We start from the raw sequence: 15,615 nt of genomic DNA on the forward strand, positions 1-15,615 counted from the left end.
AGCTGGTGTCTCTCCCCACAGCTCAGCTGTGTGCAACTGCACTGTGCACTGCGCTCACTTCGTGCTGTGTATCTACAATGTCCTGGGGCTCTATATATAGCCCCTAACAGAGTTTGCAACTTGATCTGAATTGTCTTTCAAGGCCACAGTCCACTGTGCATTGCTTTCCACTGAAGGCAAATTAGTGCATGTCTCTTTGGCATTTTTCTTCTTTTGTATTTCCACTTGTGTGTGTGATCTCATATTTTACATTTGCTTAGGGCTTATGTAAATGTTGTTGGAACAGTACAAGGAAGTTGTTATACTTCTGTTTGGACCAGATTCTTCCATGATTTACAAGTGTTTTACTAAACCTGTTGTTGTGGATGAAGTGACAGAAGTAGAGTTGACCTACTTCTGATCTGAAGTTTACTTGTGTCCACATCTGACTTAACCGTGAGTAATGAGTCCAGCCTTGTCCCCACACACACAGATCTGGTTAGTGCAGCTGACATGTTTCTTATCTGCATAGGTGATCTGAGATGTTTGGGCTGAGTTACAGGGAGCACTGCTAAGGTGAGCTATGAAAGAATAATGGGATATTGAGAACCTTCCACATGACGGAACACAGAGACAGCTCCGGACTCCGTGGGCCTAATGAAAAGACCTTATAATAGTTGTTGAATAAAAAGCATTTCATCTTCTGCTTATGAGTCTATAGATACTTGGTCCAAATAATGGCACTTTCATGTGGTGGGAAATCCTAAGTAAAACTTTCCAAGTGGAAGTTGCACTGCAAAAGTTGTTGTTAAATCTGAGAAATGGGAATTCTGGAACGAACAATACGAGTTGGGACATTATTAGTGCGAGTCAAAAAGAGACTTCACCACAAGATAGATTGCGTGACATTTTCACAAATTTTGATTAGCATGACAGTTTTTGTTTAAAATACTGAGTCACAAACATCCGACCAACAGCACGGCTGCAAAGGTTGGGTGAACCAGCTCGGCCCTTGGAAAAATCCATTATAACTGCCCCACATGTAAACATGTTTAAAAAAAACAACTTAATTAACAATCAATTTACAGTGGCAGAGTAGCTAGCACTCTTGCCTCATTGGTAAAATCCTCCAGTGAAGGTAGTCCTGACCCAGCCTAGCACAAAGACCTGGGGAGATGCTCCGGCAGCATTGAAACATGAGTCAATTTCCCTACGGGGGCGATAAAGTGTACCTTAACCTTAATCCATTTATGAAGTTCTTAATGTCTTAATTTTAAGGTAAAACACACATCCTACCTAATTTATCTTTACAAACTGTTTATTTTCATTTATTTTTTTTAGAAATGAGAATTGAGCTTGAAATGAAAATGTTATGCTTTTCTTTTGGTATTTAGTGGTAAACGGTGTGCATAGATTTTGATTTGAACTACAATATTGCTCTAAATCAACTTGAATACTTTTCTGTTTGGTCTGGTCCCAAATCCAGTTGTGAATGCTCCTGTGCATCATGATCTGTACCACCAAAAAGAGGTGGTCTGGTGTCTCGAAAGCTTTGACCTTTGGCACAAATCTCCGAGATGCAACTGCACAATCCCAAACTCTATAACAACTTAGCCAAACATCACAGAGGCATTTGTTTTGTTTCATGTACCGTAATCACAAATTTACAGCATGTTAAGCACATTTCAACCCGTCATATTACTATATGTTAAAATATTAAAATATTAATACTGTATGTTTGGGTATGTTTTATTGTTCATACTAACATCTGAGGAGCAGATTATAATGATAATTATGCCAATACATTGTTTCATGGCACCTGCAGTAGTCGACTTCTATTGTACATTGAGATTTACAAAAAAAATAGAATAATAAATCAAAACCAGATACAAGTAAGAATTTGCTGATTGAAGGTTTAAGTCCTAGATATGGAATATTTACCATCAAAGGGCATTTTGGATAATATAGCACACTTCAAATTGTGTTATATTTCTCAATAAGATCTATTGAGAGTGTTTTTCAAACTTCCTATAAGTTATCTGTTCTTTTTTTCGTCTGTATCTACCTCTGTATCTACCTGCGTTGCAACAATGGAATTTCCCCATTTGTGGACAATAAAGGATTATCTTAACTTATCTTATATTGACAGGCCTTTTCACATAACTACAGTTGGACATAATTAATTATTGTCCACCAACCTATGACAACAAAACATAAAAGAGAAAAGAACTGAAACCAGTCCTCAACTTGGTCCCAGGGGCTTCAAAAGTAAGTCCTTATTACAGTAGGCCCTGGAGTGATCAGAGCTTATGGTGAGGCCACCTGTCTAACTAAATGTGTCAACCACATTTTTGGCCTTGTTTGAAACTTTTGTGTGTCCTGGAGGCAGTTAATCCCCTCTGTAGCACTAAAGGCGACAAACACTTGTTACAAATGTTTGTGTTGTGAACGTGGTACATTGGAGCAGCACATAAGTAACCAAAGACTGTGTAGCACCAACTCTTGTACTGTAGAGACATTTCAGATTTATTAAGATATTTGTGTTCCACACCAGAATATTTGCCCTTTTTGCTTCTGTTAGTTTGAGTCAGTAAAATATGTTCTGAAGATGCCATTCCAAGGTCTTAGACCCTTTTAGCTGAATTTTGGCAACATATTGTGAAATTTATTGTTGCCATGGCAAGGCAAGGCAAGTTTATTTGTGGAGCACAATTTTTACTCAAGGCAATTCAAAGTGCTTCACACAACAGGAAAAAAGATGCATTAAGCCATCTCAGATAGAATATTCCTTATGGTCTGGATTGTCCTGGACTGTAAACGTTTAAAAGAGGTGTTTGTTTGAAGTGACCGGAGGTGTAAGTGAATGCGTGTCTGTCAGTGAATGTCTAATGTGTTGTCTAGACTGCATCCTATCAAGAGCCTTTAGAGTCTAAAGTCAGCTATCCTATTGATCACATGCTGCATGCTCAAGATACAAGAACTCTTATTTAATGTTTATGCTGTCCCCAGCTTGGAGAAATTAAGGTATCTATCCAAAATGCTGCCAAAATATCCACATCCATTTAATTCATAATATAACATTTGTTTTTTGCATTGCTGCAGGCGCTATAAGATTACCTTTATTTGTCCCACAATGGGGAAATTCCTGTGTTGCAACACAGATTAGGCACTTAAGTATAATAATAAAAACATAACTAAGAAATAACCCTTATATTATTAATAATAACACTTGTTTTAACAGCTGTTATTTGAACATAAAATATTAATTCTATATTAATAAATTATAGTAATGATTCAATATCATATTTTGTGTCATCTCTAATGTAAAATGAATATTTGGATAGGACAGAGGCCTTAGCAGCTGTCGCTTCTATGAAGCACAGTAATCTGCTTTGTTAATGCAAGTACCACTGACAGCCCAGCTCCAACTTCAGTCCATTGTCAGTCAGTCTTGTGATCTCCAAGGCCCCTTCGCCAAAGCTACATATTTAGTGGCGCCATGAGCAAATGAAGTTTGTTCAGTTGCACATTAGTAAAAACTGTACACCTCTGTTGAGGGTGTGCTCTCAGCCACACACGCACGCACGCACACACTATTCATGTGTGCGGGTAAACACTGTGGCTTGTGTTTAACGCTTGCTTCTCAGAGTGCTTCTGTGGCATCTGTGTTCTAGGATTGGCCCCGATTTTGTCTTCATTTTTGGCCATGATTTAGCTAAGCTCTCTGGGTCTTCAATCCCCTCACTCTAAAAATACTGCAATCCACCAGGACTGAACATATTCTTGACAGTGCAACTAATATCCTGCTGAAATGTGTCATTACGGTAAACTGCATTTCCCATTCCATTCTCGTCTAACTTGCTAATATGGCATACATTCCTAACCCTGTTGACATATCAGCAACTCTAATCCATTTCCTCATTATGGGGGAAATGCTGTTACTTTACAGAACACAAATTTAATCAAATGTATGTGTGCTGAAAAAAAGAGCTGATTATAAATGAAATACAAAATACAGTTCAAGTAAGGGTATATAGTGACATTTCTGCACTTTGGTGGAAAATGATCACGATGAACACACATGTCATAAAGGCACATTTTTATTGTAGTTGTTTATAGGACGTATAAGGAAGCATAATGAACAACACAGGTAGTATGCAGTATGTATAAGTTGTGTATCTGAGATCACTTTTGGTATCTGGACCTTTACATGGACGGGGCAAGCTCAAGTCATGTTTGTCCAGTCTAAACCTTTCTATGTTGGATCTGAGCTTAGTCTTTTTTACCCCTAAATGGCATTTAGTCTCAACCCTATTCATTTGACTTTGTTTGGTGCTGGTCAAGTGGTTAAGGCGGCAGCACATTTGCCATGCTCATGCTCAGCGTCGTCAGTAAGAATTCCGGCTCTGACAATTTGCTTCATGTCCTCTTTTCGCTCTCATCCCCATTGCACGCTTGGTTGTCCCGTCTAATAAAGTCTAAGGGCAAAACATCCTTTAAAAAAGGAACAAGATGATGAAACACTGGTTAAAGATTAATGTGTCAACAAAATACTCCAGCATCATAACAACATCATTACACAGTAAACTGTGAGTTATTTAGTTAGTTTCTGTTTGTTTTTGGTTAAAATTAACAAAATAACTAATGTATACGGTAGTTTGATGTTTGCAAATGTAAATCTTTGTTCGTTTAAAAACCATTTAGTCTTTAATGAGACTCCACACGCTCTGCTATCTAACAAATGCACCAGACAGGCATGTGAGGTGAGGCCAACCTACTTGAGGCTCAGAGTGACCATGATTGGATGGCCTGCTTTACTTTGAGTTACACAAAGCAACTGACTCACACTTTGTCAACAGCAGTGACGTCCCACTTGGTTAATGACTGACTGAGATCTTGCTCTGTGCAGTGTTAATCAATGACGAATTACAACACTGCCCTTACCTGACGAGGTAAGTTGGCCGTCGGATGGTTTGATAAGGGTTGGCCCACTGATCAGGAGGAGTAAGAAGCATGGGGTGATGTTCTGGAAATAGATTCCACTGGAAATGTTGAGTAAGATATCTGCATATTGTCAGCCAACAATCTGTGCTGTTGCATGTTTGTAAACTGACTCTCTGCTGTTATGACCAGCTATTGTTCACAAGCAGGTGTGGAAAAGGTCCTGCTTGCACCTGCCAAAGTTTCTTTTTTGTTGACCCCTTTTGTTTGATGGCAACTTGAGAAAAAAAAAAGTCTTTGTAAACTGAAACCGGATTACATGTGGTGTTGCATAATGTTAACAGGTTTGTATGTTTTTTGTCATGTGGGTAACTAACTAAAGAATGGACTGGCTCAGGTCGGGGAGACAGGTATTGCTACAGAGCGTTGTGGAATGTGCGGTAGAGTTTTGCGGTTTGCAGAGTGTTGCAGGAGGCGGAGTCTAAAACGTCTGCGCTGCACATCACTTTGCCCATTTCCCTTAAAGAGATAGTGGTTTCATGAGGCCGCATGTTTTGCTGTTGAAATGGCTGTTCCACAATGTTGTCAAATGCAAAATTGAACCGATTGGTCTTTTTCTGCTTGCCTCCATTGATTGTATACTTTTGTTATTCACAGGAAATATGTGCGTGAATGTCCCAAGAGAGCAATGGGAGTGATACAGATGAAGTGTGAGGTAAGTGAAATAATTTTGTTTGTTGAAGAATTTGTGTGATACACTGCAGGTGAATAGAAAAAAAATCGTACATTTGTAGAGATCAACTTCTTCTGTAGTGCACACAAATGTATTAGAACATTTTCATTTAATGTTTTCATATATAAATACAAAAATGAATGTGTGAAAATGACCACATCTGAAAAATGGATAAAGCCAGCATAAATGTCTGTCTTCTTTTTATTGACATTTGATATGAAAACCTAAGATGGCCTATCCTTATTTAGTTTAACTAAAACAATTATTTATTTGACAAGTTGACTAATCCAGAAATCCAGGCCTAAGTTGAGACCAGAACAATCTGTCTTATCATTGATCTTTTAAAAATGTTGCATCTATTTTGGTTACTTGTTAAAAATGCAGTGTTTCCAGTCATTGGTTTTTTTTTTAAACATCTGTTTTGGCGTTTCTTGAACTACAATGAGAAATTGTCTCTACCTTTAGCACAGCGACTGAACAATGTGAGGGCAACAAAGAATACTCCATACCACACCATCAGCCAGTCAAATGCACCCGGATAATAAACTAGCCAATCATGGCAAACAGGTCAGTAGTGAGAGTCGATCCCACATCCCCAGTGTAAACCAACAGGCTCAGCAGCAGGGCACTGCTGGTCATCTGGGCCCAAATGGAGTCAAGAGTGGCCAAATCTCCCCTGGCAGTCATGCTCTGAAGTCTGAGAGCCAATCAGTAAGCGCCTCTGGAGGGATGCTGAAAACCAAAACCAAGCGGGAACGCAGCGTCTCCATGGACTCCGATGAGAGAAATGTGCGCACGTCTGTGGAGAGTGATGCCAAAGGAGGTATTTTCATTATTCCCTGTAGCAGAATTTATGATACATGTAATAAATGTATGTTTCAATATTTTGTTGATGGTAAAAGCCAAAGGACACAGCCTTTGGCTTTTACTATCAACAAAATATTGAAACGCCAAATGATGTGCATTTGCCTCCTCCACAGCAGGATGTGAATGTTGGGACGGAGGACACCTATAAACTAGTTTCCTTTCTCATTTAAATGCCCTGACATTTCAGTCTGCGTCAGAATTTCCCCAAGCTTTACTTGCACCAGTGCTTTTTGTGGTTGATTTGGGGTGCAGCTGATCTTAGGATAGTGAAAAATCAAGTATATTTAGAGGTTTTTCGTTTATTTTTTAAGAACTCAAAATCCAGGCCTGAACATATTTTTAGTAAATATATGAAGAAGTAGAAAAATGAAACTCATTGGGTTTCCTGTTTAAGATTTGCATACTGTAAGCAACAGAAGAGCTTTGAGCTGCACTTTAGAGAGTTTGTAAATTTAAAGTATATTCTTATATACACTAACAATAAGTGATGTAAATTGCAAAAACTAATTTAGCTTTTATGAAATTGTGTATGTGCATAAAATAGTATAGTTTTCTACATATGTCATAATTTGACCTACCGTAAATCTCCTTACAGGACAGTTTTTGTTCTTATTTTGACTCGTCTATGCAACATGAAGTTAAAATGTGTTTGTTGACTTTTGAAACTGTTTTTTCCTAGAAGGCATCATGCGCAGTAAGCGACGCTGTGTTTTGGAGAGAAAGCAGCCTTATAGTGGAGATGAATGGTGCTCTGGGCCTGACACGGAAGAAGATGAGGAGAAACCACACCCTCTAATCAACAGTAAGTTTAGTCATTTGCATACAGGACAAAATCTATTATAATAAAATGTTCTGCCGAGACACGTTTCACAGCATTACCCTGGGAGAATGCTTGAGGTGCATGCTTGTTTAAATCATTACATGTATATAGCTCCATCTAGTGTATTGTAGACAATCAAAATGCAATCAATATTATTAATTGCAGACCATTTAGATTGTGAAACTTTGTTCTCACAGGAGAAAAGCCCTTAGCGGGTCCTATTCAAGGTCTATGTGACCTCAAATCAGAACCTGGACCAGGGCTGAAGGTGGAACCCAAACAAACTTTAAAGCAACTGGTGTATGTTTTCACAACCAACCTAGCTAACAGGTACAACCCAGCTTTTTGAGGTTACAGTCCAATTGTTGTTGAAGAACCACTTTATGACTTTTTTTTTTCTTCAGTGCTGCAGATGCTGTATTAAAAGGCCAGAGTGATTCCATCCTTCTTTTTCACCAGCAAAATGTCCCTCGCTCTAAGTTGGAACAGGTCAGATATAAATCATAAGCGCAACACTGTTTAGTTGTTGTTGTTTTTTTGGTTGTTTGTTCACTTAATGTTTAATGCTCAGTCATCCAGGTAAAATTAATAACATCGGGTCACTGGATTTGTTTTTGATTTGAGGATGTCACCTCTTTATCAATTGGCTATTAGGCCCAATATTAAACAAAAACATACAAAATATTTTGGTTTGATTAAGTATTTCAAACAGCAAAACATATGCGTGTACATTTGCACATTAGGAATACTTATCACAATGTTAGCAACATGATCGTGTAGTTCCCACACTTATTTTTGGTGCTTTACAAACTATACATTTTTCCCCTGACAGAGCCATCCAACGAGGAAGAAGAACTCTAACACAGAGAAAGTAAGATCTAGCAGCTCCCCGCCCAGCTTAACTCCAAAATCCCAGAGTGGGACTCCACGACCATCATCAGCAGGTGTAATGGGCATGGGTCTTCGAGTCGGAACTCCACCTTCATTAGAACTATCTAACAGTGAAATGGCTCAGACTAGAACCAGCGAGGCAACCCATAATACACATTTTGCCAGGTTAGAGGGCGGTTGTTTGCCAGCAGACCTAATACCAACCACTAGAGATGGGGAGGTAGTCAGAGGTATGGTTCTTCCTATTTCAACAACTTCTCAAAGTCCTAAAGTCCCACAAAGTGCTCCAGCTCCCAGACTGTGTCCTGAAAGCCTTTCTAAAGAGCAGCTAGAACACAGGGAGCGCTCTTTGCAGACATTGAGAGACATTGAGAGACTGTTTCTGCGGACTGCAACTAATGCTGGGCCTGGAGATCCAGAGAGCTTCAGCAACAATCCTAACAACCCTCCTAGCGTTACAGAAAGGAGTGGCATTCTGGATGGCGGTGGCAACGGAAGGGCTATTTCTGGAAGTGGCACTAATAATAATATGCTTTCCTCATCTCCGATAGGGAATATAAGGAAGTATGAGGAACCGCTCCAATCAATCATTTCTCAGACAGAGTCACTACGTGGGCCACAAATAGATCACCATAATATAGACCACCCTCATCACCAGATGTCCCCATCTGGAATGGACGTTGGTCATTTACTTGGTCCAGAAGGGCTAACTCCTGAACAAATTGCCTGGAGAAAACTCCAAGAAGAATACTATCAAGAGAAGCGAAGACAACAGGAAATGCAGCCACCGGTTCATTCTGAAAATTATAGAATTTCTGAAATGGGAATGCCTGGAGGTCCCGTAATGGTGAGAGGACCACCTCCTCCCTACCACAGCAAACCTGGGGAGCAGCAATGGCCAAGCAATATGATGGGAGGGGGAGTGAGAGGGAATCCACAAATTCTAGACATGCCAGAAGGTCCTCAGGGCCCCAGATTTTTAGGACAAATCTCAAGAGGCCCACATGGGGGAGGTTTTCCTGGTAGTTCAGGGCCATTTGCTTTGGAAGGTGTAGGACATCAAAGGGGAATTAGACCAGGAATGGTCTGGGTAGATGAAATGCCCAATAATAAAGGGCCTGGAGGTTCATTTCAAGGTCTTTATACTGGTGGACCTCCTCAGCACTTGCAAGGTAATGCAGGATTGTCAAATGACCTAATTGGACGTGAGGAAATATTTCATATTTTGGAAAAACGTCAGATGCAAGGAGTTCCAAGAAGTGAACTTATTCGACTGGCTAAACAGCTGCAATATAACATGCAAAGACCTAATCGGGTGATCCGCCGAGTAACACCATCTTCTCAAAATGATCCTATGGACTTTCCTGGTTCACATGTTATTTTGGGTTCACCTGGAGCTGGCCCTCAGATAAAGGACTTAGTGGATTCTCCTGGGAGTAATATCCCCTTGAACATGAAACCATCTATTAATGTACAGCAACATCAGCAGTTGAATTTAACTCAAAAGCTTCGAGGTTCCTTGGAAGTCGGATCTTTAAGTGAAATATTTCGCCCTGCTTCAATGTCTCAAGCAAGAAACTCACAAAATAGACGAGAAGAAAATAGGGGATTTAACCCTGGACCTGATGGTCCTTTTCACTTTCCAAACCAAGGTCCTTTCACCGGGGGACATGTTGAAGGACCCTATCTTCAAACGGAATCTGACATGTTTGAAGAGCAGGGCCCAAACCAAATTGGTGGTACAATGCGGCTCAGTCATATGCCAATGACTCAGGGCTTTAAGGGTCCAGATGCCAGATCAAGACACCCCTCAGATCCAACAATGAACCTTAAGAACCCTTTAGCCTCTCCATCACTTCCTGCACCTCATCAACTCAACTCTCCATCAATTGACCAAGTCCCATCACCTCTTCTGCCTTCATCATCTGGGGCAGGAATAACATCACCTTCCCAGATGTCTGGTGTGGCACATCAGCCTCCTCTTCCTTCAGCATCAGGTCCTGGAACTCCTTCTTCCATTAAGTCTCCTCAAATAGTAGATTCTTCCAACCTTGGGCTGCACTCTCCCTCAGCCTCACCAAGACAGCTCAAGTCTCCCGTTGTTAGTGGCCCTGCTGGCTCTCCAGGATGGACATCTCCAAAACCAGCTCTTCCAAGTCCTGGTCCTTCCAGTGGCAAAATGGTGGGCAAAGGTGGACCTTCTGTTGAGACAGGTAAAGAGCTGTATTTTGGTTGTACAGTGTGTATTTATATTCCTTTTTGTACTTTGTAGGTCACAATTTTTTTTATATTTTCTTGCAGGTCAATCACTGCCTCCCAGAAGTTCTCCAGGCTCCACAAAGACTAGTGTACCATTTACTTCTTCTACCGAGGCGCCTCCTTCACAAAATCCTCTTTCATTAATAATGTCTCAGATGTCCAAATATGCTATGCCCAGCTCCACCCCGCTTTATCATGAAGCAATTAAAACACTTGCCAGTTCTGATGACGAGATGCTACCAGACCGCCCTCTTCTATCTGGTGTGTGCATTGGAGGTAAGAAGATTACTCAAATAATTAAACAACCATATTACAAAAAAAAGTTCACTTTTGTATGTACAGTGAACCCTTGTTTATAGCGGGGGTTACGTTCCAAGAAGAACCCGCGGGAGTCGAAATCCGCGAAGTAGAAACCTTTATTTTTTTACAGTTATTATACAATGAAATACTCCATAAAAATTGAAGTTCACGCGCGCCGCTCTCACCGGCCTCTCACGCGCGGCGCCGCTCTCACCGGCCTCTCACGCGCGGCGCCGCTCTCACCGGCCTCTCACGCGCGGCGGCGCTCTCACCGGTGTGTCCCGCAGCTCACATGCGCGCTCTCACCGGCCTCGCAAACTTCAATTTGGCAAGCGGTTTTACGTACGTGTACATATTAATCCATAATGAAATTTCCCCATGTGGGACAATAAAGGAATATCTTATCTTATAACTTTATTGACACACGGGTAGAGAAGACGCGGAGAGACTGTTTAGCCAATCAGAATGCAGAACACAATGCATGATGAAAATCCGCGAAGCAGCGAGACCGCGAAAAGTGAACCGTGTTATAGCGAAGGATCACTGTACTCGTGTTTATATGTACTTTTTTTTTTAAAGATCTGATTGTGTGCTTACATTTTCTTTAGGACACATTGGAAACACATCTCAGTTACTTGGTCCAGAACCGCAAAGCCCCATTGGTGTTATCAGCCAAGGTCAACAGCAGCTCTCTCATGACTCATCAGGGCCAATGCTATCCTCACCAACCCACATGGCCCTGTCTTCCATGAACTCTGTGATGATTGGAGCTGGTGTCCCCCCTGATGGAATGGTTGCATCTTTATCTCAGAACCAGTTGGGAGGCTTTCCTCGCTTCCAGTCTCATGGGCCCTTGCACTCACCTATGGGGGCAATGGTCCAGAACTTCTCGCAGTCCAATGACAATATCCAGCCTCCTCAGCAGCTACACATGATCAGTAAAGGCCACCCACACCAACGAAACCCACCCCCAGATTCATTCAATTCTTTGTCTATGGGAGATGGCCCTGATTTAAGTGAAGTAATACGTCCGTCTCACACAGGTATTCCTGAGTTTGACCTTTCCAGAATAATTCCTTGTGATAAACCCAGTAGTATACTTCAGTATTTTCCCAAGAGCAATTCAGCTCATCAGAATCCATCTCAAGGACCATCATCTCAACACGGTTCTTCACAGCAGCTCCTCAAACAACTGTCTTCGTCTATTGTTCATGGCCCTTCATCCAACCCACACATTGCTAACCTACAAAATATGATGACCGAACAGCAGCTGCAGCCTCTGTCACATAGTGTGGGACGTCAAGGCATGGGAGGTTCCAGGGGTATGGTGTCTAGTGCAGGAATTGGTGCTATGTGCCCCCCTGGACATATGATGGGGAGACCAGCCTTGTCATTGCAGCAGCAACAGCATGGTATGATACCCAACAACCCTCTGCACCATTCAGCCAACCCATACCAAGGCATGATGCCTTCTCAACAACACTCTCACAACGCTATGGCGCAGCATAACATGATGATGATGATGCAGGCCAAGCAGCAAGGTCTGGGGATTCCAGGTGATCCCTTCGGTCCCCAAGGACCTCTAATGTCCCCTCAGGGTCCAATGATGAACCTACCCCAACCAGGCGTGATAGGTCCGCAATCAATCAGGCAACGGGGAACTCCTCTGGACAGTCCTATTAGCTATGGACCAGGGGGTATGGCCAATATACCATTCTAATACTTACATTTGCATTACCACTGGGTTAATATTGTCTATTTATGTGACTAATAATCTAAGACAAAAAATATAAATTGTCAAGACAATGTAACAAAAATGATCAGATTTCAAACTATTAATCTGAAGCCATTTTTAAATGTAATATATGTAAATTTGCTATATAACTGTTGCAGAGTGGCAGTAAGAAGAGTGCCTCAAATTTCTATTTGTTTTAAGGCTAATGATTTATTTTCTCAAAGCTAATGTGCAAAAGAGTAATATATACCCTGCTGTATATATGATGCAATTTGTGATTGTTTTTTGCAACTGTTCTGTACAACTGTGTTTTACTAGAAGTCAAATATAGTGCAACAATCTCTGAACTGGCTTTGTCTTGAGTTTCAAGTCTTAAAAATCTCATAAGCACACTTATTACACAATTATATTTTATTGAGTTACTAGATCAAGTTGGAGATATTGAAACGGGTTATAACACAATGTGGTAATAAAATGCATTTTAAATCTAGGATCTTTAGCACATGTACAAGCGTCTCAGACACAGTTGCTATTTGTGGTGATTGCTCCATCTGAAGTGGACAATTGATTATTACGCATTCTGATTAATGGCAGACACACACGACCACAGCCCAGCTGACAAAGTAACTGTATCAGTTCATCACGAAAACGAACCCCAACAAAAGCATAGAGGAAAGGGTTCAGACAGCAGTGGAGGATGCCAAGGCATTTTGTTACCTCTAAAGCAGAGTTGAGTGATGTGTAATAATTACAGCTAATATCTATAATAAACTGTACATCCACCAAAGTATTCATCAATAATGTAATGTTGTATGGAAGCCAACAAAGGCAAAACGCAAGAGTGATGAGTAAAGCAAGTCGAATTGCGCCTTGTTTAGCCTTATTCTTCTGACTTTTCCACAAAGTCCCCACTATGGCTGTGTAACACAAAGCCATAACGGCCAGTGATAAGAAGAAGCACAGATGATTCAGAACTCTGTTGGTCAGAACCCAGTTGTTTGCATGCATACCATAATCATTATAGAAGCAAAAAAGCCCAGTTGAATTTGTGTCGCCAATTTTCACAGTCAAAAACACTACATTTGGAACTGAAAACCCCAAACAAACGACCCATAGCAAAATGCAAATTAGATGTACTGCTTTGGGCTGTCGAAATTGCATACTAGAAATGGCATGAACAATGGCTAAATATCTATCAAATGCAATGCAGGCCAGAAGGAAGCTTCCACAAAGATGGTTCATGTTTTTCAACAACCCTGTCAACTTGCACAGAAAATTGCCAAACAACCACCCAGTTACAGCATCAGCCCCATCAAATGGAAATGTAAAGAGCAACATAAGGTCCGCCAGAGCCAGATGCAGAAGGTAAATCTCAGTGATGCGGAGGAAGTGCAAACGTCTCAGGAGAACTGTCATCATAAGACCGTTCCCTGCTACGCCCAGCACAAAAATCAGGCTGTAGAACACGGGTAGAAACACGGCATGGAAGTGCTGCATTGCCTTCTCCTCCTCTGGGCAGTCATAGTCATTCAAGTTGTCATAGTCTGTGACATTCTCTGGCTCTGCCATGTCCTCTGACTGAAAATACAGGAAAGGCAAGTTACCATTATGGTTTAGGACATGAGTTATTGTGAGTTTAAAATGTCTACATGTTGCATTATTATTATTAAAAAAGATGACTAAAAATCACACTGAAAAAAATCTTAGATTCTATACAGCATCCATTCTCTAACCCCCCCAATGCAAAGATCACAAGTTGTTATACCAAATAATAATTTTGACTACATTTAATATGTAATATGTATACATTGGCCGAGATCATTTTCACTTCCCTTTTTCTCTCATTTGTATTCTGTACTTTGGGACAAGGTGCATGTAGAACAAATCCTCAGGTACTTCTCTATTAACCTCATATTTTGGTCTATGTCGATTTAAGTTTATTTTATCAGAGACAACATGTTGAAGCAACTGTTAAAGAATGTCACCCTGAGACGCACTACCCATCACTGATTTAATGACATCACCTTTTACCACTGTATGTGCAAAAAAGAATACTATTAACCATTGGCAGGGGAAGACATTGTACAATACATTTCTATAGAAATAATATTACAGTAAAAAAAAAATGATATCTTACCTCAAACACAGTGTAGATTGTCATATGTGTCTTCTTGGTGAGTGGGTTAGGCTAAACTGACTACTTCCCCAGATTTCTTATATTTTGCACACTCCCTGGTCTTGCCCCATTTGCATTTGGGGTAGACAAACCTTTGCACAAAATCAAACCTAAATACACAATTATCAGCTAAAGTTTCAACCTCTTATAGACAAACTTATATTGACCAAAAACTTGGGCTAATGTATTAAATGTTCTAATAAATATAACTCTTATAATAAAAACAGATAACTTCCTTAAAAATATAACAGATAAAAGTTATAATAAAAAAACTTAACTTACTTAAAAATATACTTTGCACCAGCATTGTCACAAATGGCTCCTGATGTACACATTTCTATACAGTAGGACAATATTTTTTTTTTGATTTTTTTTTTTTGAAAAAGAAAATGTTACATTTTTAAGAACTTTTTCAGGCCACTGGGCCATCTTGTTGACAAAAGTCAACAAGATGTGTGTGTGTGTGTGTGTGTGTGTGTGTGTGTGTGTGCGTGCACATGTGTGTGCGCATGCGTGCTTGATTGATTGGTTGATATTGTAATGAAATAATTTGGTGAATTTTCTTACACTTATTATAATTATGATTTGCAATTCATGTAACAAATACAGTTGGCAAAAGAAAAACATTTAAAGGTATTCGGATTAAATAAAGTATAAACACAAATGGCTGGATTATTATTTAAAGTCCTAGATAAAATGAGTGATATAATAAAATACCCAATATTACGATTATAATGGGATATCATTATAAGCAAAATATAGGCTATTCACATCTGGCCCCTGGGGCCGCAAATGCCCAGGTCTGGTTTAATGGTGTGCAGGTTCGCACTGATCACTGTTCACTGCACGAGACACGGTTTACATGATCCTTGCTACTGGATGAACACTGTGACATGGCCTTCCTAAATAAACAT

General features: G+C 40.3%; 3 protein-coding genes across 5 annotated transcripts in view; 2 read left to right on the forward strand and 1 right to left on the reverse strand.

Annotated features, from left to right (window-relative positions):
- The window catches only part of ddx6 (DEAD (Asp-Glu-Ala-Asp) box helicase 6), a 48,452-nt gene that overhangs the window by 24,832 nt on the left and 8,005 nt on the right, over positions 1 to 15,615 (forward strand). The gene's annotated exons all lie outside the window — the stretch shown is intronic.
- Positions 522 to 12,872, forward strand: bcl9l (bcl9 like). 3 transcript variants are annotated; one of them, XM_072453016.1, is made up of 9 exons: positions 522 to 555; positions 5,578 to 5,635; positions 6,119 to 6,476; positions 7,203 to 7,322; positions 7,538 to 7,670; positions 7,745 to 7,829; positions 8,173 to 10,444; positions 10,533 to 10,766; positions 11,399 to 12,872. In XM_072453016.1, exons 3-9 carry the CDS (start codon positions 6,182 to 6,184, stop codon positions 12,508 to 12,510), a joined length of 4,251 nt encoding a protein of 1,416 aa, XP_072309117.1. In that variant the 5' UTR covers positions 522 to 555; positions 5,578 to 5,635; positions 6,119 to 6,181; the 3' UTR covers positions 12,511 to 12,872. The 3 variants fall into 3 exon arrangements, with proteins under 3 accessions (XP_072309117.1, XP_072309115.1, XP_072309116.1); XM_072453014.1 differs by having other exon boundaries at positions 524 to 555; positions 7,200 to 7,322; XM_072453015.1 differs by lacking the exon at positions 522 to 555 and adding an exon at positions 4,916 to 4,931 and having other exon boundaries at positions 7,200 to 7,322.
- cxcr5 (chemokine (C-X-C motif) receptor 5) lies at positions 13,042 to 14,708 on the reverse strand. The gene is made up of 2 exons (XM_072456986.1): positions 14,663 to 14,708; positions 13,042 to 14,103 (listed from the first exon to the last, which is right to left on the reverse strand). Exons 1-2 carry the CDS (start codon positions 14,684 to 14,686, stop codon positions 13,042 to 13,044), a joined length of 1,086 nt encoding a protein of 361 aa, XP_072313087.1. The 5' UTR covers positions 14,687 to 14,708.

The sequence above is a fragment of the Eucyclogobius newberryi genome, unplaced genomic scaffold (assembly GCF_026437365.1).
Source record: "Eucyclogobius newberryi isolate DKJ021-1_F unplaced genomic scaffold, fEucNew1.0.hap1 SCAF_10, whole genome shotgun sequence".
Taxonomy (NCBI): domain Eukaryota; kingdom Metazoa; phylum Chordata; class Actinopteri; order Gobiiformes; family Gobiidae; genus Eucyclogobius; species Eucyclogobius newberryi.